The 19032-nt window shown below is 46.1% G+C and overlaps 1 protein-coding gene across 2 annotated transcripts in view; it reads left to right on the top strand.

Moving 5' to 3' along the window:
- CHFR (checkpoint with forkhead and ring finger domains) overlaps positions 1-19032 on the top strand; it is a 33398-nt gene that overhangs the window by 9571 nt on the left and 4795 nt on the right. For both annotated transcript variants that reach the window (XM_021713054.1, XM_021713053.1), the window contains 9 exons: positions 3952-4119; positions 6006-6165; positions 7161-7315; positions 7443-7605; positions 9931-10073; positions 11508-11627; positions 14095-14178; positions 14669-14739; positions 15630-15717. In XM_021713054.1, coding sequence (XP_021568729.1) covers positions 3952-4119; positions 6006-6165; positions 7161-7315; positions 7443-7605; positions 9931-10073; positions 11508-11627; positions 14095-14178; positions 14669-14739; positions 15630-15717 — 1152 coding nt within the window. The remainder of the gene's footprint in view (positions 1-3951; positions 4120-6005; positions 6166-7160; positions 7316-7442; positions 7606-9930; positions 10074-11507; positions 11628-14094; positions 14179-14668; positions 14740-15629; positions 15718-19032) is intronic.

The raw sequence follows: 19032 nt of genomic DNA, 5'->3' as shown, positions 1-19032 counted from the left end.
GCGGGGGGGGGGGCCGATCCCCAGGCCCCCCCGTCATCCCCCGCCACTCAGGTGTGCTTTGAGGAACCACAGCCATCGACATCGACATCAGACCTCTTCCCCACGGCCTCTACCTCTTCCACGGAGCCCGCTTCTGCAGGGCGAGAGCATTCCTCCAGTGCTGGTGATGTGGAGATTCCTTGTTGACATCTCTTGAGATCATGGCAGTATTAGCATCGTCTTTTTTGTTCGCTTATCTTTACCTGTGTTGTTACAGAGACAGAGAAGCCACTAAAAGATGGCATAAGGTCTCATTAGTAAGATTTCTAAAGTATTAAGTATTGGGTTGTTCTGTCCCCAAGGGAAACAATGATCAGGGACTGTAGCAACATGCTATACTGTACCGCTTTATTGAGATACAATTCCCATACCATAAAAATCAGCCAGTTAAGTTATACATGGTTTTTAACACATTCACAAGATTGTGTGACCATCACCACTAGGTCTAGGACATTTTTATCACCCCAAAAGGAAACCTGTACCCATTAGAAGACACTCCCGATCCACCTTCTCTCCTCCCCCACCCCCAACCACTAATCTGCTTTCTGTCTCTATGGATTTGCCTATTCTGGACATTTCATATGCATAGAATTATACAATATGTGGATATGTAGTCTTTTGTGACTTTGTGCTTTTACTTAGCCTGATGTTTTCAAAATTCATACAGATGAGTATATTATATAAAACTAGTTTTACAGATGCTGTTTCTTACAGCATGAACTCTTCCATGGTCATTGGGAAAGATTCAGACCATCTAGCTGCAGCATGATGTGAATGTTTTCTTGTAGGTATTGTTACATAGAATATATATACATATATATTCCCTAAGTTGGATCACACTATAATATTAATTTTTTAGTTTACTTTCTTAGCTATTCTCCTGTATTTTTCTTTCAGATTAGCTTTTGAGTTAACTTTTCAAGTTTTAAAAAATCGTCTTTTTCAGATTTCGATTTGGGGAGAATTGATATTTTTACAATACACAGGAAAATAGTTTCTTCCTGTTTATTAAGCTCTTCAATGTTTTCCAATGAAGTTTTACAGCTTTCTTCACCTAGTTTTGGGATAATTCATATTTATTATAAGAATATTGGGCTGTCTTGTTTCTACATTGCATGCAGTCTGCGTATTTCTTATGGACAGAAGATCCTCTAAATCTGTTAGAATATGTTTGGATATGACAGAAAAGCTGGTTCCTGTAATAAAAAGTCTAAAAACACCCAGCCCAGGGTAGGCTCAGCAGCTCCTGATGTCACCAGAGATTTCCTGTGCATTCCATGGGGCCTTTTTGTCTTGAGGTTCATGATGGCTACCAGAGCTCTAGATATCCACAGCCACATTCGTGGCAGGATCCAGGGGAACCTCCATGAAAAGGACCTCTGTTCCAAATTGATCTATTGATTGATCAGCAGCAGCAAGAGGAATCTCTCCCAGGAGACTGCTCCTTCCATCTCTTTGGCCAGCCTGGTTGCTCAGCTACAAGATATTCCTTTGTTTAATATATCTTAAGTTGGGGAAGGAAAGGCTATAAGTGCAGGAACTTAATAATTTGCCTTCTTAAAACCAGAAGCCTCCTCCTATACCATCTGCACCTATTTTCATTTTTGTTAGTTTGGTTTTTTATTCTTCATACTGTTGCTCTTCTTCACATAGGCAGGCCCACCACTCCTGTTTGTTGTCCTCCTTAAGGCCTTGTGGCAAATGCTCTCTTCCTTCTTCGGAGTCCCCTTGGATAAGTCTAACTTCTCAGCAACAAAGTATGTTCCAAGCAACATACTTTACTCTTTTCTCAGACTGATGATTTGACAACTGTCTGGAGAGTAACTGTGTTGCTGTTACTTCTCAGGAGACATATGGGAGGGCTTCTCAGATGCTCCTTAATGGCAAAACAGACTTTGGACATTGGTGCTGTGCAGTCTTTGCCCATTACTTCTGGAGATAAGACAAGCTGCTGAGATCAAACCAGGGGCAAAGAGTTCCTACAAGCCTGTCTCCTGTAGACTTCTAAACTCTAACTCCAGCTTCCCAAAGGTCCTTTGATTTACCTTCAACATCATGAGTGAAAGACAGTGCAGTCACACTTCAAGATGAACATATGCCAGGTTTGAGTAACCACTAGAAAGTTGAAGTGTTACCAGCTCTATAGGCTCATGTACCCTTCACAGTATTGTTTGGTTTCTTAAAACTCACTCAGGGTTCCTTAAAACTTAGACACAGGCACAGTGAGATGTGTGCTGGCTCTCCATAGCTGGTCTCAACACCTGAGACTCACCCTACCTATGTGAAGAAAACCCCGGAGAAGTAGAAGTAGTCATCCATTCCACTGTGGTCCCAGAGTATTGCAAGTACAGCAAGCACGGATAAGAGGGAAGTTACTGGCATTTTGGATTGAGTGACAATCTCCAACTGTCTGCCTAGATAAACTGTACCATGTCTGAAGTCCCAAGTTGTGCATTTTATGTATGTTATAAGACCTTCTTCAGAAAGAAGCACAAAACAGTTCTGGCCCATAAAGAAACCCTACTTCGCCAGTAAAACTGTTTTCCATTTCATTCCATCTATACGCACAGTATAGTGTGTAAGGTTTCATTGATTATTTTATAATGTTCTACTTAAAAATGGAAATGCATTTATATAGTGTAATTTTTAAAAATAAAAACTGTTCTATCTGTATGCTTAAGTGTATACATACTAACAAACTAATTATAATTAATACCTACTGAGCACCTACTACACATGAAGTAGTGTCATAAGTGCTTTTTATTTTTTTTTTAGTCAGAGTCTCACTCTGTTGCCCAGGCTGGAGTACAGTGGCACTATCCCAGCCACCACAACCTCACCTGTTGGTCTCAGGCAATCCTTTGCCTCAGCCTTCCAAGTAACTGGGACTATAGGTGTGCACCGTCTCATTCGGCTAATTTTTTTATTTATTGTAGAGACGAGGTCTTGCCATGTTGCCCAGGCTGGTAACTTCTGGGCTCAGGCAATTCTTTTGCCTCAGCCTCCCAAAGTGCTGGTATTGCAAGTGTGAGCCACCACACCTGGCCCTAAGTGCTTTTAATAAGTTATTTCTCACCACCATGGGACTTATCGGAGAGGTGCCATTATTACAGTCTTCATTCTGGAGATAAGCTTGGCTGAGCACAGGGCTTTTGAGATTGTGGTGTGAGTGAAAGCTAGCCCAGGAGGCTATCTCTTTCTTCCTTTAGTGTATGAGTTAATTTGTTCCCAAAACTATTCTGTTTTATTTTAGCTACTGTAGGCCAGTTTCTTTTTTTGTTTCCTTACCATTTGAATATTATAAACTACATATATATTTTGCTATAATATTATAAACTAGATCTTTATGATAGAGGTTATTAGGAAGTTTGCCTTTCTGCCAAGGTCATTCCAGTTATTATGACTAACTTCTTGCTCGTTTAGATGAGAACTCCCAGGTTACTGTTGTCTCTCCTGCGCTTTATCATACTTCTTTGGAAAATAGTTCACACTACCATCCCCATTCCTGAAGCTACTGCATCCCTCTGTTAAAGTATGTCTGCCTTACACAGACCTCTATTTTAACACAGTTTACAACATAAATGCATAGTGTCTATTATGTGATCACTAGCATGTGGATTTGCCCTGTGTTAGACTCTGTTCAAAGACTGATCCCAGTCACAGACATCTCTGCATTTCTGTCTCTTGTGAATGTGCTCCTTGCCCCCAGCTCTAGCCTGCACAGTAATGGGTACAAACACATCTAAGACAAGTGAGTTGAGTGAGCAGGTATTTCTAGTAAGCCATATATCATTCTTAAACTATGCATCTTGACAAAGTGCACATGGTTTCAGCCAGTGACACTTGACCTGGTGTGTTCTTTCCTTCTGAGGCAGATGAATCAGAACGTGTCTTGTTTGTTCCCTTTCACAGGGTCTGGGAGTGCAGGCATATCGCCAACAGGATGCAGTCCATTCGTGGCAAGTGATAAAATCTTCAGCTTTGCATCAGATGTCACAGACAGAAAGGGAGCATCTTTTCCTTTGTTGGAACCCCAGGATCAGGAGGATTTGGAGCCCATTACAAAGAAAATGAAAGGAGGTTTGAGTCTGATTCTGTGCATCCTTTGCCTTTCCGTGAACCCCCCAGGAGCACTTGTGATACTGACGGCCAGTGCTCTGTGCTGTGCTGGCCACTGCCCTTCATGGGGCCTTGTTTTCTGCGGAAGCACGTGAACCTTGCTTCAGGTTGACACCTATAATGCTTCTGTTTTCTGAATGAGCATCTGGGCCTTTTCTTTCTTATTTGCATAATCTGGATAGAACTAGAACTGTGTTTATTTCTAGGCTATGCTCTTGGTCTGGAAACAGTACGTTCTGAATTGCAGAATTGACCGAAAAGTCTTTTGTCCTATTAGGACAAAAATTTCTTTCTCTCTTTTTTTTTTTAAAGTCGGAGTCTTACTTTGTGGACCAGGCTGGAGTGCAGTAGCACACTCATGGCCACCCCATTGTCAACCTGCTGGGATTACAGATGTTAGCCAATTTTTTTTTTTTTTTGTAGAGATGAGGTTTCGCCAAGTTGCCTAGGCTGTTTTCGAGTCTGTGGGCTCAGGCAATCCTCTTACCTCAGCCTCCCAAATTGCTGGGATTACAGGCTTGAACTGTCGCGCCCAGCCCAAAAATGTCTAAAAGTAGTTTTAACCTTCATACTGAAGGCAATTTAGATAAAATTCTATGCCTTAAAAGCCAAAGTTAAAAAGATTATTTAAAAATGTGAGAATGAGCCAGGCTCAGTGGCTCAGCCTGTAATCCCATGCTTTGGAAGGCTGAGGTGAGTGGATTGCCTGAGCCCGCGGGTTCGAGACCCACCTGGCCAAATTGGCGAGACCTCATCTCTACAATAAATCAAAAATCAGTTGGGTGTGGTAGCGCGTGCCTGTAATTCCGGCTACTCGGAAGGCTGAGGCGGAATGGTCGCCGGAGCCCAGCAGGTCGAGGCTACCGTGGCCGGGAGTGGCCACTGCACTCCAGTCTGGGTGACAGAGTGAGACTCCAATTCAAAAAAAAAAAAAATGTGGGAATGTAGCCAGGTGCAGTGACTCATACCTGTAATCCCAGCACTTAGGGAAGCCAAGGTGAGGTGATTGCTAGAGCCCACGGGTTTGAGAACAGCCTGGGCAACTTGGCAAGACCTCATCTCTACAATAAATAAAAAAATTAACCAGGCATGGTAGCACGCGCCTATAGTTCCAGCTACTTGGAATGTTGAGGTGGAAGGATTGCCAGAGCCCAGCAGTTTGACTCTGGGGTGACCATGAGTGTCCCTCAAAAAGTTAGCCAGGGGTGGTGACGCACGCCTGTTCCAGCTGCTAGGGAGGCTAAGGCAGAAGGAGCTCCTAAGTCCAGAAGGTAGAGGCTGTGGTAAGCCATGATTGTATCACTGCACTCCGACCTGGGTGACAGAATGAGGCCTCGAGTCAGGAAAAAAAAAAAAACAAAACCTTACACTGGAATATGAGACTTATTTTAGGCCTTCTTAAAAATATCCTTTCTAGTAGGCATGATGGCTCATGCCTGTGATCCCAGCACTTTGGGAGGCCAAGGCATAAGGATTGCTTGAGCCCAGGAGTGTGAGACCAACCTGGGCAACAAAGCAAGACCTCGTCTCTACAAAAAATTTAAAAATTAGGCATGGTGGCTTGTGCCTGTAGTCCCAGATACTTGGAAGGCGGAGGCAGAAGCTCACCTGAGCCCAGAGGGTTGAGACTACAGTGAGCTGTGATCATGCCACTGCACTCCAGCCTGCTTGACTCAAAAAAAAACCCTTTCTAAATACATACACATGGCAAGGATTGTATGTCCTGGGCTGGTGGGCAGTAGAGGCCTGAAGATTGTGTCTACAAGTTAAAATGTTCATAAACCAAGAAGACTGCATTTATTTCCTCCTTGGTTATGACAATCAGATCATGTCCTCTTCTCTCACAGATGAGGAACTTGACCTGAACCTACAGCTGTTAGTCTCAGAAAAGTGTAGAAGCACCCAGACTGTCCGGGAGGATGTCAGAGCTGCAGCCATGAAACCAGACAAGATGGAGGAGACACTCACCTGCATCATCTGCCAGGACCTGCTGCATGACTGTGTGAGGTATGTGCCATGTGCCCAGCTGCCTCACGGAGTAGACGGGGCACCATGGGTTCCTCATCCAGTGAGCGGCGAGGAGAGAGGAGACCATGAAACAAGCCCTGGGGTTCTGTTTGGCATGGAATTTGCTGAGGTTGCTACTTTTGTGTTGCTTGTGGGGCCAACAAGGAGGAAACCTGGAGCCCAGAGTCCAAGACTGTAGGACTCCACAAGGTTTCAGCCACTGTGGGGTATGTGACCTAGTGATCCCAGGCAGACCTATCAGATAAACCTTACTGCTTTTTTTTTTTTTTTTGAGTCAGAGTCTCACTCTTGCCCAGGTTGGAGTGCAGTGGCATGCTCATGGCCACCACAGTCTCAACCTGCTAGGCTGAGGAGATCCTTCCGCCTCAGCCTTCCAAGGAGCTGGAACTACAGATGCACACCACCACGCCCAGCTAGCTTTTGTGATTTTATTGTAGCGACAAGGTCTCACCAAGTTGCCCAGGCTGATCTTAAACCCCTGGGCTTAGGCAGTCCTCTTGCCTCGACCTCTCAAAGTGCTGGGATTACAGGCTGAGCCACTGTGCCCAGCCTATGCTGCTTTTCAAACATTTGCTAGCTAATGAAATGTAATATTTAACATGGGATGTGCAGGAGCAGCTGAGAAAGGACCTCTGTGCTTTTCTGTGGGAATTTAAGAGTGAGGACCTATCTGACTTTCGATCTAAAGACACTTGGTATCTCTGAAGTCACAATCTATTTTTTCTGTCCCTCCTAAAGACACAGAGGCCGTTGGCCTCTGATTTCCTTTCATTAGCCAAGACTGAGTTAAAGTAGTTTTAAGGTAGTGACAGGTGGGCCCCTGGTCAGCCCATGACTGGAATCCAGCATGTCCTTCCACTGGGCAGGCCCGCTGTGAATGGTGGCCTGAAGGTCATAATCACAAATCTTTAGATGCCCCAGCTTCTGCACATCTGTGGAAGATTCTGTCTGGAGACTGTTCTTTGTGCTTTCAGCTTGCAGCCCTGCATGCATACATTCTGCGCAGCTTGCTACTCTGGCTGGATGGAGCGCTCGTCCCTGTGCCCTACCTGCCGCTGTCCAGTGGAGCGGATCTGTAAAAACCACATCCTCAATAACCTCGTGGAGGCGTACCTTATCCAGCACCCAGGCAAGTGGTGGCAGCCTGTCCAGATTTTTCCTTTTCATGCACTGGGATTGCCAGCTATGCGTAGTGTAGGTTGTAACTGCCCGTCGTGTCTTGCTGCCAGTGAATGGTGCTGTCCTTTGAATTCTAGACAAGAGTCGCAGTAAAGAAGATGTGCAAAGTATGGATGCCAGGAATAAAATTACTCAAGACATGCTGCAGCCCAAAGTCAGGAGGTCTTTTTCTGATGAAGAAGGGAGTTCAGAGGACCTGCTGGAACTGTCAGACGTGGACAGCGAGTCCTCGGACATCAGGTAAATCCTTTGCCTGGCTCCAAGTGGAGCAAGAGAGCTGGAGGTGCGAGCAGTGCTGTGCCTGAGAGTTTGCTACTGGGTGACCAGCAGGGGTTCTGAGTCCTGGTGCTGCTTCTTAGCAACCAGGTTCCTTGCTGGCTTAAGCTTGTTTTCTGATATTGTGTAGTATTGTCACCTCCCTTGAGAGGTGTGGCAAGGATAGGATGAACACAGGATGGCAGCTAGCAGAGTATCAGCCTGAGGAAACTGATAGGGATTCGCACCCTCCACAAACATCCCGTCTTTGCTTAGACTCCTCATTGTGGGTCTTGAATCAGTGACCATGACAAAGGGTCATCATTTGACATGTTATTTTCTTCCCACATAAGCATAATTACTTGTGGCTTATCTAGTGACCATAAAGTCCTGTCCTGCAGATTGCAGTATTTACCATTTGTCAGGATATTATTGCAGAAAAGGCACAGTCACCTGACTGAGAGAATACAGTCCTAGGAGACCTTATTTTATCTATAGACATGTTTCTTTTTTTTTTTGAGTTGGAGTCTCACTCCATTACCCGGGTTGGAATGCAGTGGCATGCTCACAGCCACCCCTGCGTTGACCTGCTGGTCTCAGGTGACACTACTGCCTCAGCCTTCCAAGTAGCCGGAACTGTAGGCGTGCACTACCAAACCTGGCTAATTTTCTGATTTATTATAGAGACGAAGTCTCACTAAGTTGCCCAGGCTGGTCTCGAATCCCTGGGCTCAGGCAGTCCTCTCGCCTCAGCTTCCCAAAGTGCTGGGATTACAGACTTGAGCCACCGTGCCCAGTCTACTGACATGTTTTCTAACTTAGAAGTCCAGAGTCGAGCCGGGCTTGGTGGCTCAGCCTATAATCCCGTGCCTTTGGGAGGCTGAGGTGTGCGAGACCTCATCTCTACAATAAATCAAAAAATGAGCCAGGCGTGATAGCGCGTGCCTGTAATTCCGGCTACTTGGAAGGCTGAGGCGGGAGGATCGCCGGAGCCCAGCAGGTCGAGGCTGCGGTGGCCGGGAGCGGCCACTGCACTCCAGTCTGGGCGACAGAGTGAGACTCCAACTCAAAAATAAAAAAAAAAGAAGTCCAGAGTCTAAATTTTGGGTGAAGGCCATTATACTTTAGAAGACTACAAACAAAACAAAAAAATCCAAAACTTTAATTATCTTGTTTCCTTTTGCTGAATTTAGCAAGTGACTATCAAGCAAAAAGAAGAAAACCAAAAGTCACTTTAGTGTTAACATTGTATTATATCCATCTGGTCATTCATGTGTGCATTTTTACATTTTTTTTAACACAATAGAATGTCATATACTTAGTAGAGATAAGGGTGGGATTCTGCTGCTCATATGATTCTGTGAATTCCCAGCATTTTGAATTTGGAAACACTGCTGCAGTGCATATTCTTATGTCTGTTGGTGCACGTGTCCAGTAATTCCACGAAGATAAATATGTAGACTTGAAATGGTCAAGTCAGAGTGTGACTGCAAATTAGACCTTGCTAGGCTTTTGATGTATCTGTTATCCAGTCACCTGTCAGAAAGGTCCTCTAATGCCACACTACAAGGTCCGCACAAAGGACTCTCTTTGTCAGTTAATTAGGAGAAAAAGGTAACCTCATTTTTGTTTATACTTTTTCTTACAGAAGTTGAGCATCTTTTTACCGTGCTTTGTTTTTTGGCTGATCAGGTCTTTCCCGTCACTCTAGTTGGCTCCTGGCATTGGTGTCGAGTATAGAATGGCCTTTCTCTAACTGAGATGAACGCCTCATGTATTTTTTTTTTTAATGGATTTCTTTTATACAGTCTGCTTTTTTGTCTGATAGTTTTTGGCAGTACAGGCAAAGTACAATAAAGACAAGCATTTAGGGCAGCCAAGGGCCATAGGACCGCTCCTGGAGGGAGACTGTCCTGAGGAGCACAGGCCCAATCACAAGCCACCCAAAGCCCTGCCTTCGATGCAGTGTCTCCTGAGTCTGTGTGGGAACCATGTGATCCCAGGGATGGCGTGTGGGGATCAGGTGGTGAGCACAGAATGCCATGTTAGATGGACCAGTTCTCACCCTCAGATTGCTGCTCTGGTGGCTCTGGGAAGCAGGACTCCAACCTTGCATGGGTGCTAGGTGGGAGGGGGCTGAGCCTTCACCTCACCCACGCAGCAGCAAAGCCAGTAAAGAAGCCGCGGAGAGGAGGAGCTAAGGCTCCAAGACTGCAGACCAGTATTGTCCAGCCCTGGCTGTGGGGTGGGCTGGCGCCTGCCTGGGCCTACACTCAGCCTACCCCCAGCGCAGCCTCTGCTTCCTTGCAGCCAGCCGTACATCGTGTGTCGCCAGTGTCCTGAGTACAGGAGGCAGGTGGCGCAGCCCCTTCCCTGCCCAGCACCAGATGGTGAGTCAGGGGCCTCACAGGGCATTGGTGATGCACCCTCGACATCTGCTAGCCTCACGACAGGTGAGACGCCGCACCTCCCCTCGGGTTTGTCCTTCCCTTGTGCTGCTTCCTTGCTAGGACTCAGTTGTTGTATCCGGTTCTGACCTACATGTGGACGGTGCTCTCCACACCTCCTCTCTGCCTTTGCTGCCTGCCTGCCCCGTCCTCAGTGGTCCCCCATGCTCGTAGCTTCTTGCTTTTCATAATTGATTTCGGGCCAAGAAATGAGATAAATAACTGTTCATTCTCAGGGCTCCCCTCCCAGGAATTAACAATTCTGATTTTAACACTTGACCTGTTCCCCTCAGCCCACTGTTTTGGGCAGCTGATGTCCCCCAGTGGGTTTGCCAGGCCCAAAGTGATGATCACATATCTGTCCCTCAAATAAGAGGTTGGCTTTTCCCCAGGAGGGGGTGATGATGTTACCAGAAGCTGTCCCACATTTCCAAAGCATGCTAAACATTGTCCTGTAAGGTGCCTGTTTCCAATAGGCAGGTCCCTGGATGCCATCAAGAAGGGCAACGGAAAGCTGGCCAGGGGCCTGTAGGGTCTGCAGTTCACAGCTGTGTCTCCTCTGTGGTTCACACAGATGGGAAGATAGCCCTCGGGGTCCTGGCCTCTTGGTACTGGTCTGCCTGAGCATGTCATGAGGCTGCCGCCCTGGATTGACTCAGCCACATCCTTGTGCCACAGTTCTTAGTGGCTTCCTGTAGAACCCATGGGCAGGATGGCCAAGCAGCTCTGGCCATGGTGTGGACACTTGTCCACAGGCCTGAGTTTGACTCTGCCCTTTAGCAACACTGTCTGTGTCACTAGAGAAGCTCCTTCCCTTACATCATGGGAGCACCTCCCTGTGGGGCTGTGCATGTAGAACGTGGGTCGTGCACAGCAGGGTCTGGGTCCCTCACTGGGCACTCAGGGAACCTGAGCAGTGGAATTGCTGTCTTGGTGGTCAGCAAGGTGACTGTCCCCATGTTCATTCTTGTATGGGTAGTAGGCGTTGAGGGAAATGGGCCACATAGGCACAGAGTTTCTGGTGCTGGATCAGTCAGCCTTGCCTACCATGTCTGTTATTTATTTATTTGAAGGATATAGCTGTTCTCTCCTCTCAGCAGAAATTAAATACATAACTAGTTTTATAATGTAGGCTTTATGGGCCTGTCCTTCCTTTATAGGAAATAGTAGAAAACCTCCAACTGATTTTTGAAATCTTGCTGCAACCACTAAACCAAAGATGGTTTTTGGTCATTCCTAACCTGGTTAAACTCCCTTAGTTTAGCTGGTAGAATGTCATTCGTCCACGTAGGAAAAGAGGTCTGGGTTCTCTCTGGCTTTCTCTTAGGTCTGTCTCTTCTCATGTGTGCTTTCCGGCTGCCTCTCTAGATGTAAGTCTCTAATCTGCTGTCTTTCTGCCTGGTGTCCCGACGTGCTGGCCTGCACGTGTGCATGCCTCAGCCATCCAGAATTATGTGTGCCCTCTGCAAGGAAGCCACGCAACATGCTCCTGCTGCTTCCAGCCCATGCCTGACCGGAGAGCAGACCGTGAGCGGGACCCACGCATTGCCCCTCAACAGTGTGAGTGAGCCCTCGGGCCTGCCCTCAGAGCCATGCGCAGACCTTCTCCTGTCCTCTGAGCACAGGTTTCGGAGTGGTCTTGACTTCTGTGTCAGGTGTGAAATAAGGATGCAGTTTCTTGTTTCCGTCTGCATAGTCAGTTGTCCCCACATGACCATATCAAGTAATCCATCTACCACCAATTGGTAATGCCACCCTGTTATATGGGTGGTTCTCTTCCTGGGCTCTGTAGCTATGTCCATCCTCTTGTCAGTTCCCCAATTGCTTTATAACAAGTCACTTTTAAATCTAATAGATGATATAGGATGTTTTGTTTTATTTTTTATTTTTATTTATTTATTTTTTGAGTCAGAGTCTCACTCTGTTGCCCAGGCTAGAGTACAGTGGCATGCTCATGACCACCGCAGCCTCGGCCTGCTGGGCTCAGGCAATCCTTCCGCCTCAGACTTCCAAGTAGCTAGAACTATAGGCGCGCGCTACCACGCCTGGCTTATAGTTCCTTTTTTTTTTTTTTCTTTGAGTTGGAGTCTCACTCTGTCACCCAAACTGGAGTGCAGTGGCCACTCCCGGCCACCGCAGCCTCAACCTGCTGGGGCTCCGGCGATCCTTCCGCCTCAATCTTCCAAGTAGCTGGAACTACAGGTGTACGCTACCATGCCTGGCTAATTTTTTTATTTTATTGTAGAGATGAGGTCTCACCAAGTTGCCCGGGTGGGTCTCAAACCCGCGGGCTCAGGCAATCCACTCACCTCAGCCTCCCAAAGGCGCGGGATTACAGGCTGAACCACCGAGCCCGGCTTATGTTTCTTGATGTATTGTAGAGATATGGTCTCACCGAGTTGCCCAGGCTGGTCTTGAACCCCTGAGTTCAGGCAATCCTCTCACCTTGGCCTCCCAAAGTGCTGGGATCACAGGCTTGAACCACCGCGCCCAGCCAGGATGCTTTGTTTTAATATACAGCTCTTACTGTTAAGTGGTACCTGTCATTTATTTAATGGCTATTTGAATTTATTCCTGACTGAAATGTCTGTTCACGCTCTTTGACTCCTTTTTTACTGCTTCCTGATTTGTTAGGATTTCTTACACATTAAGGTGCCACTATTAAATGAAGAGAACCCTAAACCTCAGTTGGTTCCTGCTGTTTACAAGGTGCTGTTCTGGACACTGAGGGCACAGTGAGCCGGACACATGCAATCACAGCACACATTCTCTCTGGAATGATTTTAAAGTGTTCTAGAGATGCAGAGAAAACTATAGAGGTTGCTTTCAGGAAGATTCTTCTTCTGAGACTGGACTAGGCAGGGCTGGGTCATGAACATTGGGTCAGAAGGCACACAGCTGGACCAACTGTGGGACATGCGGCGACCTCTGTGCAGTTGCTGCTTCTGTGGTTATCCATCCCTATCTACATGGCAGTCACTGCCCTCTGCTCAATGCCATGTGCTGGGCAGGTGAGAAGTCGCAGAGAACATCTTGTCCCTTGCTCAACATGCAGATGGTTGGCAAGGGCAATGCAGGAAAGGGCTTTATTGTGGCAAGAGGCCAACTTCCCCCCAATAATCTTTATTTTTGACTCTAGTTTCATATAGAATTCTTTTATACATAGAAACATTTATGAAGTGATTACACACTTTATAAGATGTAAATATTCAAGCCCATGAGAATTTTAACTAGGGCTTATCTAATATTATATTTTAGGAAATTCCAGTCTATAGAATATTAAACATTAAAAAATAATGTCTACAAAGCCAAGGTGACAACATGAAAAAATACTCAGGTACAAAGGAAGTTGGACGTGGTGGCTCACACCTATAATCCCAGCTAGCACATTGGGAGGCAGAAGTGAGAGGATTGTCTGAACCCAGGCGTTTGAGACCAGCCTGGCAACTTAGTGAGACCTTGTCTCTACAATAAATAAAAAAATTTAGCTGGGCATGATGGCAGGTACCTGTAGTTCCAGCTACTTAGAAGGCTGAGGCAGAAGGACCACCTGAGCCCAGCAGGTCAAAGCTGTGGTGGCCATGAGCATGCTACTGCATTCTAACCTGGGTGACAGAGTGAGACTCCGACTCAAAAAAAAAATGTCTACGAGATGTGACTATACAGTTGATTGCAAGCATGTTACATGCTCAGAACTAGGGAAATCCATCAAAACTATGGTTAGGTTATGGGACAGAGGTAGATCTATAGAGGAGATTTTGTAGATCTCACTATTTTTCTGGGATGAGCATGTGTCCCATGTAAGAAACAATATAGGCCTGGCCTTTTCTCAAGGTCACAACTTTTAATCACAGTTTAGTCACCTTTGACAATTGGGCTGTGGTCCCTGTTCCCAAATTCCATGGAAACTCCTCGTAAATGGTGTTTTCAAAGAGATTCGAGTTTCTAAGTCTGGTGCTGACTTGAGTTGCATCAGAGACAGGCTGCTGTGCTGGTGCCCACCTGACTGAGTGTCTTCTGTCCACAGGTGCGGTTTGCCTGCAGCCCTTCTGCCACCTGTACTGGGGCTGCACCCGGACTGGCTGCTTTGGCTGCCTGGCCCCATTCTGTGGTAATATCGGCTCTTCAGCCCGTGTTGCTTTAGCCTTTGCTGTTCTCTTGGTGAACTTAAGGGCAGATGATGGTGGTGTCCGTGGCCTTTGTGCGGGGAGGAGGCCACTGTTAGTCACCAGGTGACTAACTACCTTTTCCTGATGAACTGCAGAAGCTTGCCATTGTGGAAGTGTCAAATTTGTGTTAGCTCAAAATCAAGCATTAACAAGACAGTCAGGGGAAATAGTGATTCCCAGTACTGAGTCCTTGCAGGACTCAGACTTCATGACACCGACCCAGGTGCTGAGGAGACTTGGAGAGCTTGTCTTCTTCAGAAGGAAGCAGGATGGGAATGATTTCTACTTGTTCTCTTTTTTAAGTTGTATTTTATCACTGAGCTTTTCTTTCTAGAATCTGTTGTAAGAAGAAATGTGTTTATCCTGTAATGAAGCAATACTTTACACAATGTCTTTATGAAACAGATAACATTGCTTCCCTTCATCCCACAGAACTCAACCTGGGTGACAAATGTCTAGATGGAGTGCTGAATAACAACAACTATGAGTCGGACATCCTGAAGGTAGCTCCCTTTCAAGCTTTCCTTGGCTTCCCTAAAACCAAGGCCCCCCTGACTTTTCCAGTTACTTTCAGGCCTTTCTTTTTTGTATATTCTGAGTGGGACAGCCAGTGAATTCTCTGCATTCCATTAATTTATGCCTATCTTCCCCCTATTCCCAAAACAGTTCTTTTTTGCTTGTTATGCCATGAATTCATAGGAGTCGAAGTCTGAAGCTCACAGAGAGGGTTTCTTGACAGTGTTGGCCCTGTGATGGGACCGGGGCCTTCTCTCTGTCTCCTTCCTTTTGGCTGTTTTCCATCCCGTGTTTAGGAAGCTAGAATTTAAACATGTTTAACTTGCATATCTGCCCTCTTGCTGAGAACAGTGAGGCCTTCACATTTGCCATGGGCACACAGGAGGACACGATTCACTCAGTAGCACTGCACTCTCTGATGCCCAAAGTTGCATTGTTTTGTAGGTCTGCACTAAAGGAGCTAGCTAAACAGCTCTGTATTTCTGAAGGACAGAGAGTACAGGCAGGTCCTTACCTTTTCTTGTCATACAGACTATGGGCCTGTCATGGGGCTGGACACTCCAGCCAAGGTTTTGTGTCTCACTCACACCTGCACTGTGATTGTCTGAGCAGAACTTTTGAGAAAACATGGTAACTCTGACACACAAGGTTCACAAGCTGACCTTCATTTCCGAAGAGTTCTGGGCAAGAAACCTCTTGCAAGCAATGTGTGAATGTGTCACCCGTGGGCCACCCAGCTGGCTCTGTGTGTACGGGCTGGGCTGAGGCTTTACCTGCCTTTGGGGGTAAACATTTTATGAAATGTTTCCTCTCTTATTGTTGTAGTGTCTCTTCCCCTAAACTAGTATTTCTTACTGCCCTTTGGTTTCCACCACAGAATTACCTGGCAACCAGGGGTTTGACGTGGAAAAACATGTTGACAGAGAGTCTCGTGGCTCTTCAGCGGGGAGTGTTTTTGCTGTCTGGTAAGCTCCCTTTCACTTGTCTCCTTCTCTAGGGTGGGTGTGAGTTTCCAAGGCTGTAGAACCTGGCAGGCCACACCGAGGCTACATTCCTGGTCTGCTCCCCATGTTTACGACTTTGGCCTCTGTCGACCTGGCAGATAGAGTAGTCCTATCTGCTTTTGGGTAGGACTGAAACTTTTGGATTGTTTGTTTAAAACTGGGTATAGGCTGGGCGTGGTGGCTCACGCCTATAACCCCAGCACTTTGGGATGCCGGGTTCGAGACTAGCCTGGGCAACTTGGCGAAAACTCATCTCTACAATAAACAAAAAAATCAGCCAGGCGTTATAGCGCGTGCCTATAATTCCAGCTACTTGGAAGACTGAGGCTGAAGGATACCCTGAGCCCAGCAGGTCGAGGCTGTGGTGGCCTTGAGCGTGCCGCTGCACTGCAGCCTGGGCGACAGAGGGAGACTCTGACTCAAAAAAAAAAAAATTGAGTATGAACCTGCATAACATATATCCAGCCCCTTCTCTCCCTGTGGGGAAGGACAAGGGCAGCTTAGAGGGATACTACCACCTGTCCACGTGGAGGTCCTGGGGCTGGTTGTTCAGGGACCCTCAGTGTCTTGGTTTGTCTGTTTCTTGGCGTTTCGATCACTCAGTGAGTCTCGCCCCTTGCCTGGGGGGCACACGGTGCCTTGTGGAGTGCAATATTTGTCACTAAGAGATGCTACTGAAATATGAATTGATGATTTCTAAGAGATAAATTATTATGAAAGAAAGACTTGAGAGTTTTGTTTAAAATCCTTTTAAGCTGTTTTCTATCTCCTGAACACGTTCTCATGAGCATCTCACGTGTGGGTGTGGGGTGTTCTGTGCTGGAGCAGCTGCTGTGAGGCAACCCAAGTCTGTGCTGTGTGGGTCGGAACTTCTTTCAGTTTTTGTTGGCTTCTTTCTTTTGTGAGAATGATGAGGCTCAAAAGAAAATGTAAGTGATACATGGAAGCTCAAAGGATAAAGTAAAAAAGCCACTGGAAATCTCACTACCTTAAACATGTGTGTGCATGTCATGTTCACAAATGAAATTCTACCATGTGTGCCATGTGGTGTGTATAAACTAGGTTTTACTCAACAATGTGTCATGGACCCCTTTCTGTCAATAAAGGTTCTATACCTTGATTTTTTTATTATTATACAGTAATTTTTTTTTTTAAAGACAGGGTCTTGCTCTGTTGCCCAGGCTGGGGTGCAGTGGTGTGATCAGAGCCTACTGCAGCCTCGAACTCCTGGGCTTAAGCCATCTTCTTGCCTCAGCCTCCTGACTAGCTGGACTACAGGCACCACCACACCTGGCTAATTTTTAAACTTTTTGTAGAGATGGAGTTTGGTTATGTTGGCCACACTGGTGTTGAACTCCTGGCCTCAAGCAGTCTTCCCACCTCAGCCTCCCAAAATGCTGGGATTACAGGCATTAGCCACTGCACCCAGCCTATTACATAGTATTCTAATATCATAGTTTATTTAGCCAACTTAATAATTTAAATTATTTCTGGGTATTCACTATTTTAAACAATAACCATGATTGTGGAGCATACAGTATTTCAGAATTGAAAAATTTCCGCCTTAGGATAAGCGATAGTATTCTTAGGACAGTGCTTCACACATCTGAGACTCTATCATGTGAACACACTGGCCCCACTGGGCGTTGGGCCTGAGGGCAAGTGTCTCTCTGCCGTCAGCTCCACATGTGCCTTTAAATCATTTTGATGTGAGAGGCTAACAGTGACATATCATTGTTTTATTTGCCCTTGTTTGGTTAATAACTAAGTCGAAGATCTTTGTGCATTTATGGGTCTTCTGTGATTTTGATTCGTATTTATATGAGGCTATTTGGATTTTTTTCTGTATACATTTGTATGATGTCTTTGTAACAATTAAGGGTATAACTCGCCAGGCATGGTGGCTCATACCTGTAATTCCAGCACTTAAGGAGGCTGAGGTGAGAGGATTGCCTTAGGCTGCAGGTTCGAGACTAGCCTGGGCAACATGGTGAAATATCGTCTCTACAATGAATCAAAAAATTAGCTGGGCATGATGGTGCATGCCTGTAGTTCCAGCTACTTGGAAGGCTGAGGTGGAAGGATCGCCTAAGCTCAGCAGGTTGAGGCTGCAGTGGCCATTAACAGCATGCCACTGCACTCCAGCCTGGGTGACAAAGTGAGACTCCAACTTTAAAAAAAAAAAAAATTAGCCAAGTGTTGTGGTGTGCACTTGTGGTTCCAGCTACTTGGAAGGCTGAGGCAGAAGGATCACCTGAGCCCAGCAGGTCGAAGCTGCGATGGCCGTGAGCTTGCCACTGCACTTTAGCTTGGGTCACAGAGTGAGACTGCGACTCAAAAAAAAAAATTTTAAGATATAACTCACTGTCATTTGTGTTACAAATATGTTTTCATTGTATTACAAGTATTTCACCTTTGTAGTATGTGTTTTCATTTTGGTGTTTAAGCTGCAGGTAGTCAAATGCACAAAGTCTTTTCTATGTGCCATTTGGTTTTCAGGCATGCTTAGAAATAGCTCAAGAGACCAGGCCCGATAGTTCACGCCTGTAATCCTAGCACTTTGGGAGGCTGAGGTGAGAAGATTACTTGACCCCAGGAGTTCCAGACCAGCCTAGGCAACATAACAAGACTTAGTGTCTACAAAAAAATTTAAAAATTAGTCAGGCATTGTGGTGCATGCTTGCAGTCTCAGCTACTCAGGAGGCTGAGGCAGAAGGATTTCCTGAGCCCAGGAGGTCAAGGCTGTAGTGAGCCATGATCATGCCACTGCACTCCAGCCTGGGCAACAGAGTAAAACTCCAACTCAAAAAAAAAAACAAAAGAAAAGGAAGAAATAGCTCAAGTGAAAATAATATTCATTTATTTTCTTCTTAGTACTTTTTGAGATTTTTTTTTTAATATTTCTTTTTTTTTTTAAAGTCAGAGTCTCACTGTCACCCAGGCTGGAGTGCAGTGGCACTCTCATGGCCACTGTAGTCTCAACCTACTGGGCTCAGATGATCCTTCTGCCTCAGCCTTTCAAGTAGCTGGAACTACTGGCGCATACCACCACACCTGGCTAACTTTTTGATTTATTGTAGAGATGAGGTCTCGCCATGTTGCCCAGGCTGGTCTCGAATCCCTGGACTCAGGCAGTCCTCTCGCCTCCACCTCCCAAAGTGCTGGGATTGCAGGTATGAGCCACCACACTTGGCTTAAATTGAGCTCTTTATTGGTTTTGCTCTTTTTTTTTGAGTTGGAGTCTCACTCTGTCGCCCAGACTGGAGTGCAGTGGCC

This window comes from Carlito syrichta, unplaced genomic scaffold (genome assembly GCF_000164805.1).
Source record: "Carlito syrichta isolate Samal-C Ts95f unplaced genomic scaffold, Tarsius_syrichta-2.0.1 Scaffold304014, whole genome shotgun sequence".
Lineage (NCBI taxonomy): Eukaryota > Metazoa > Chordata > Mammalia > Primates > Tarsiidae > Carlito > Carlito syrichta.
Note: the sequence above shows the minus strand (reverse complement) of the source record. Positions and strands in the feature narration are given on the sequence as shown.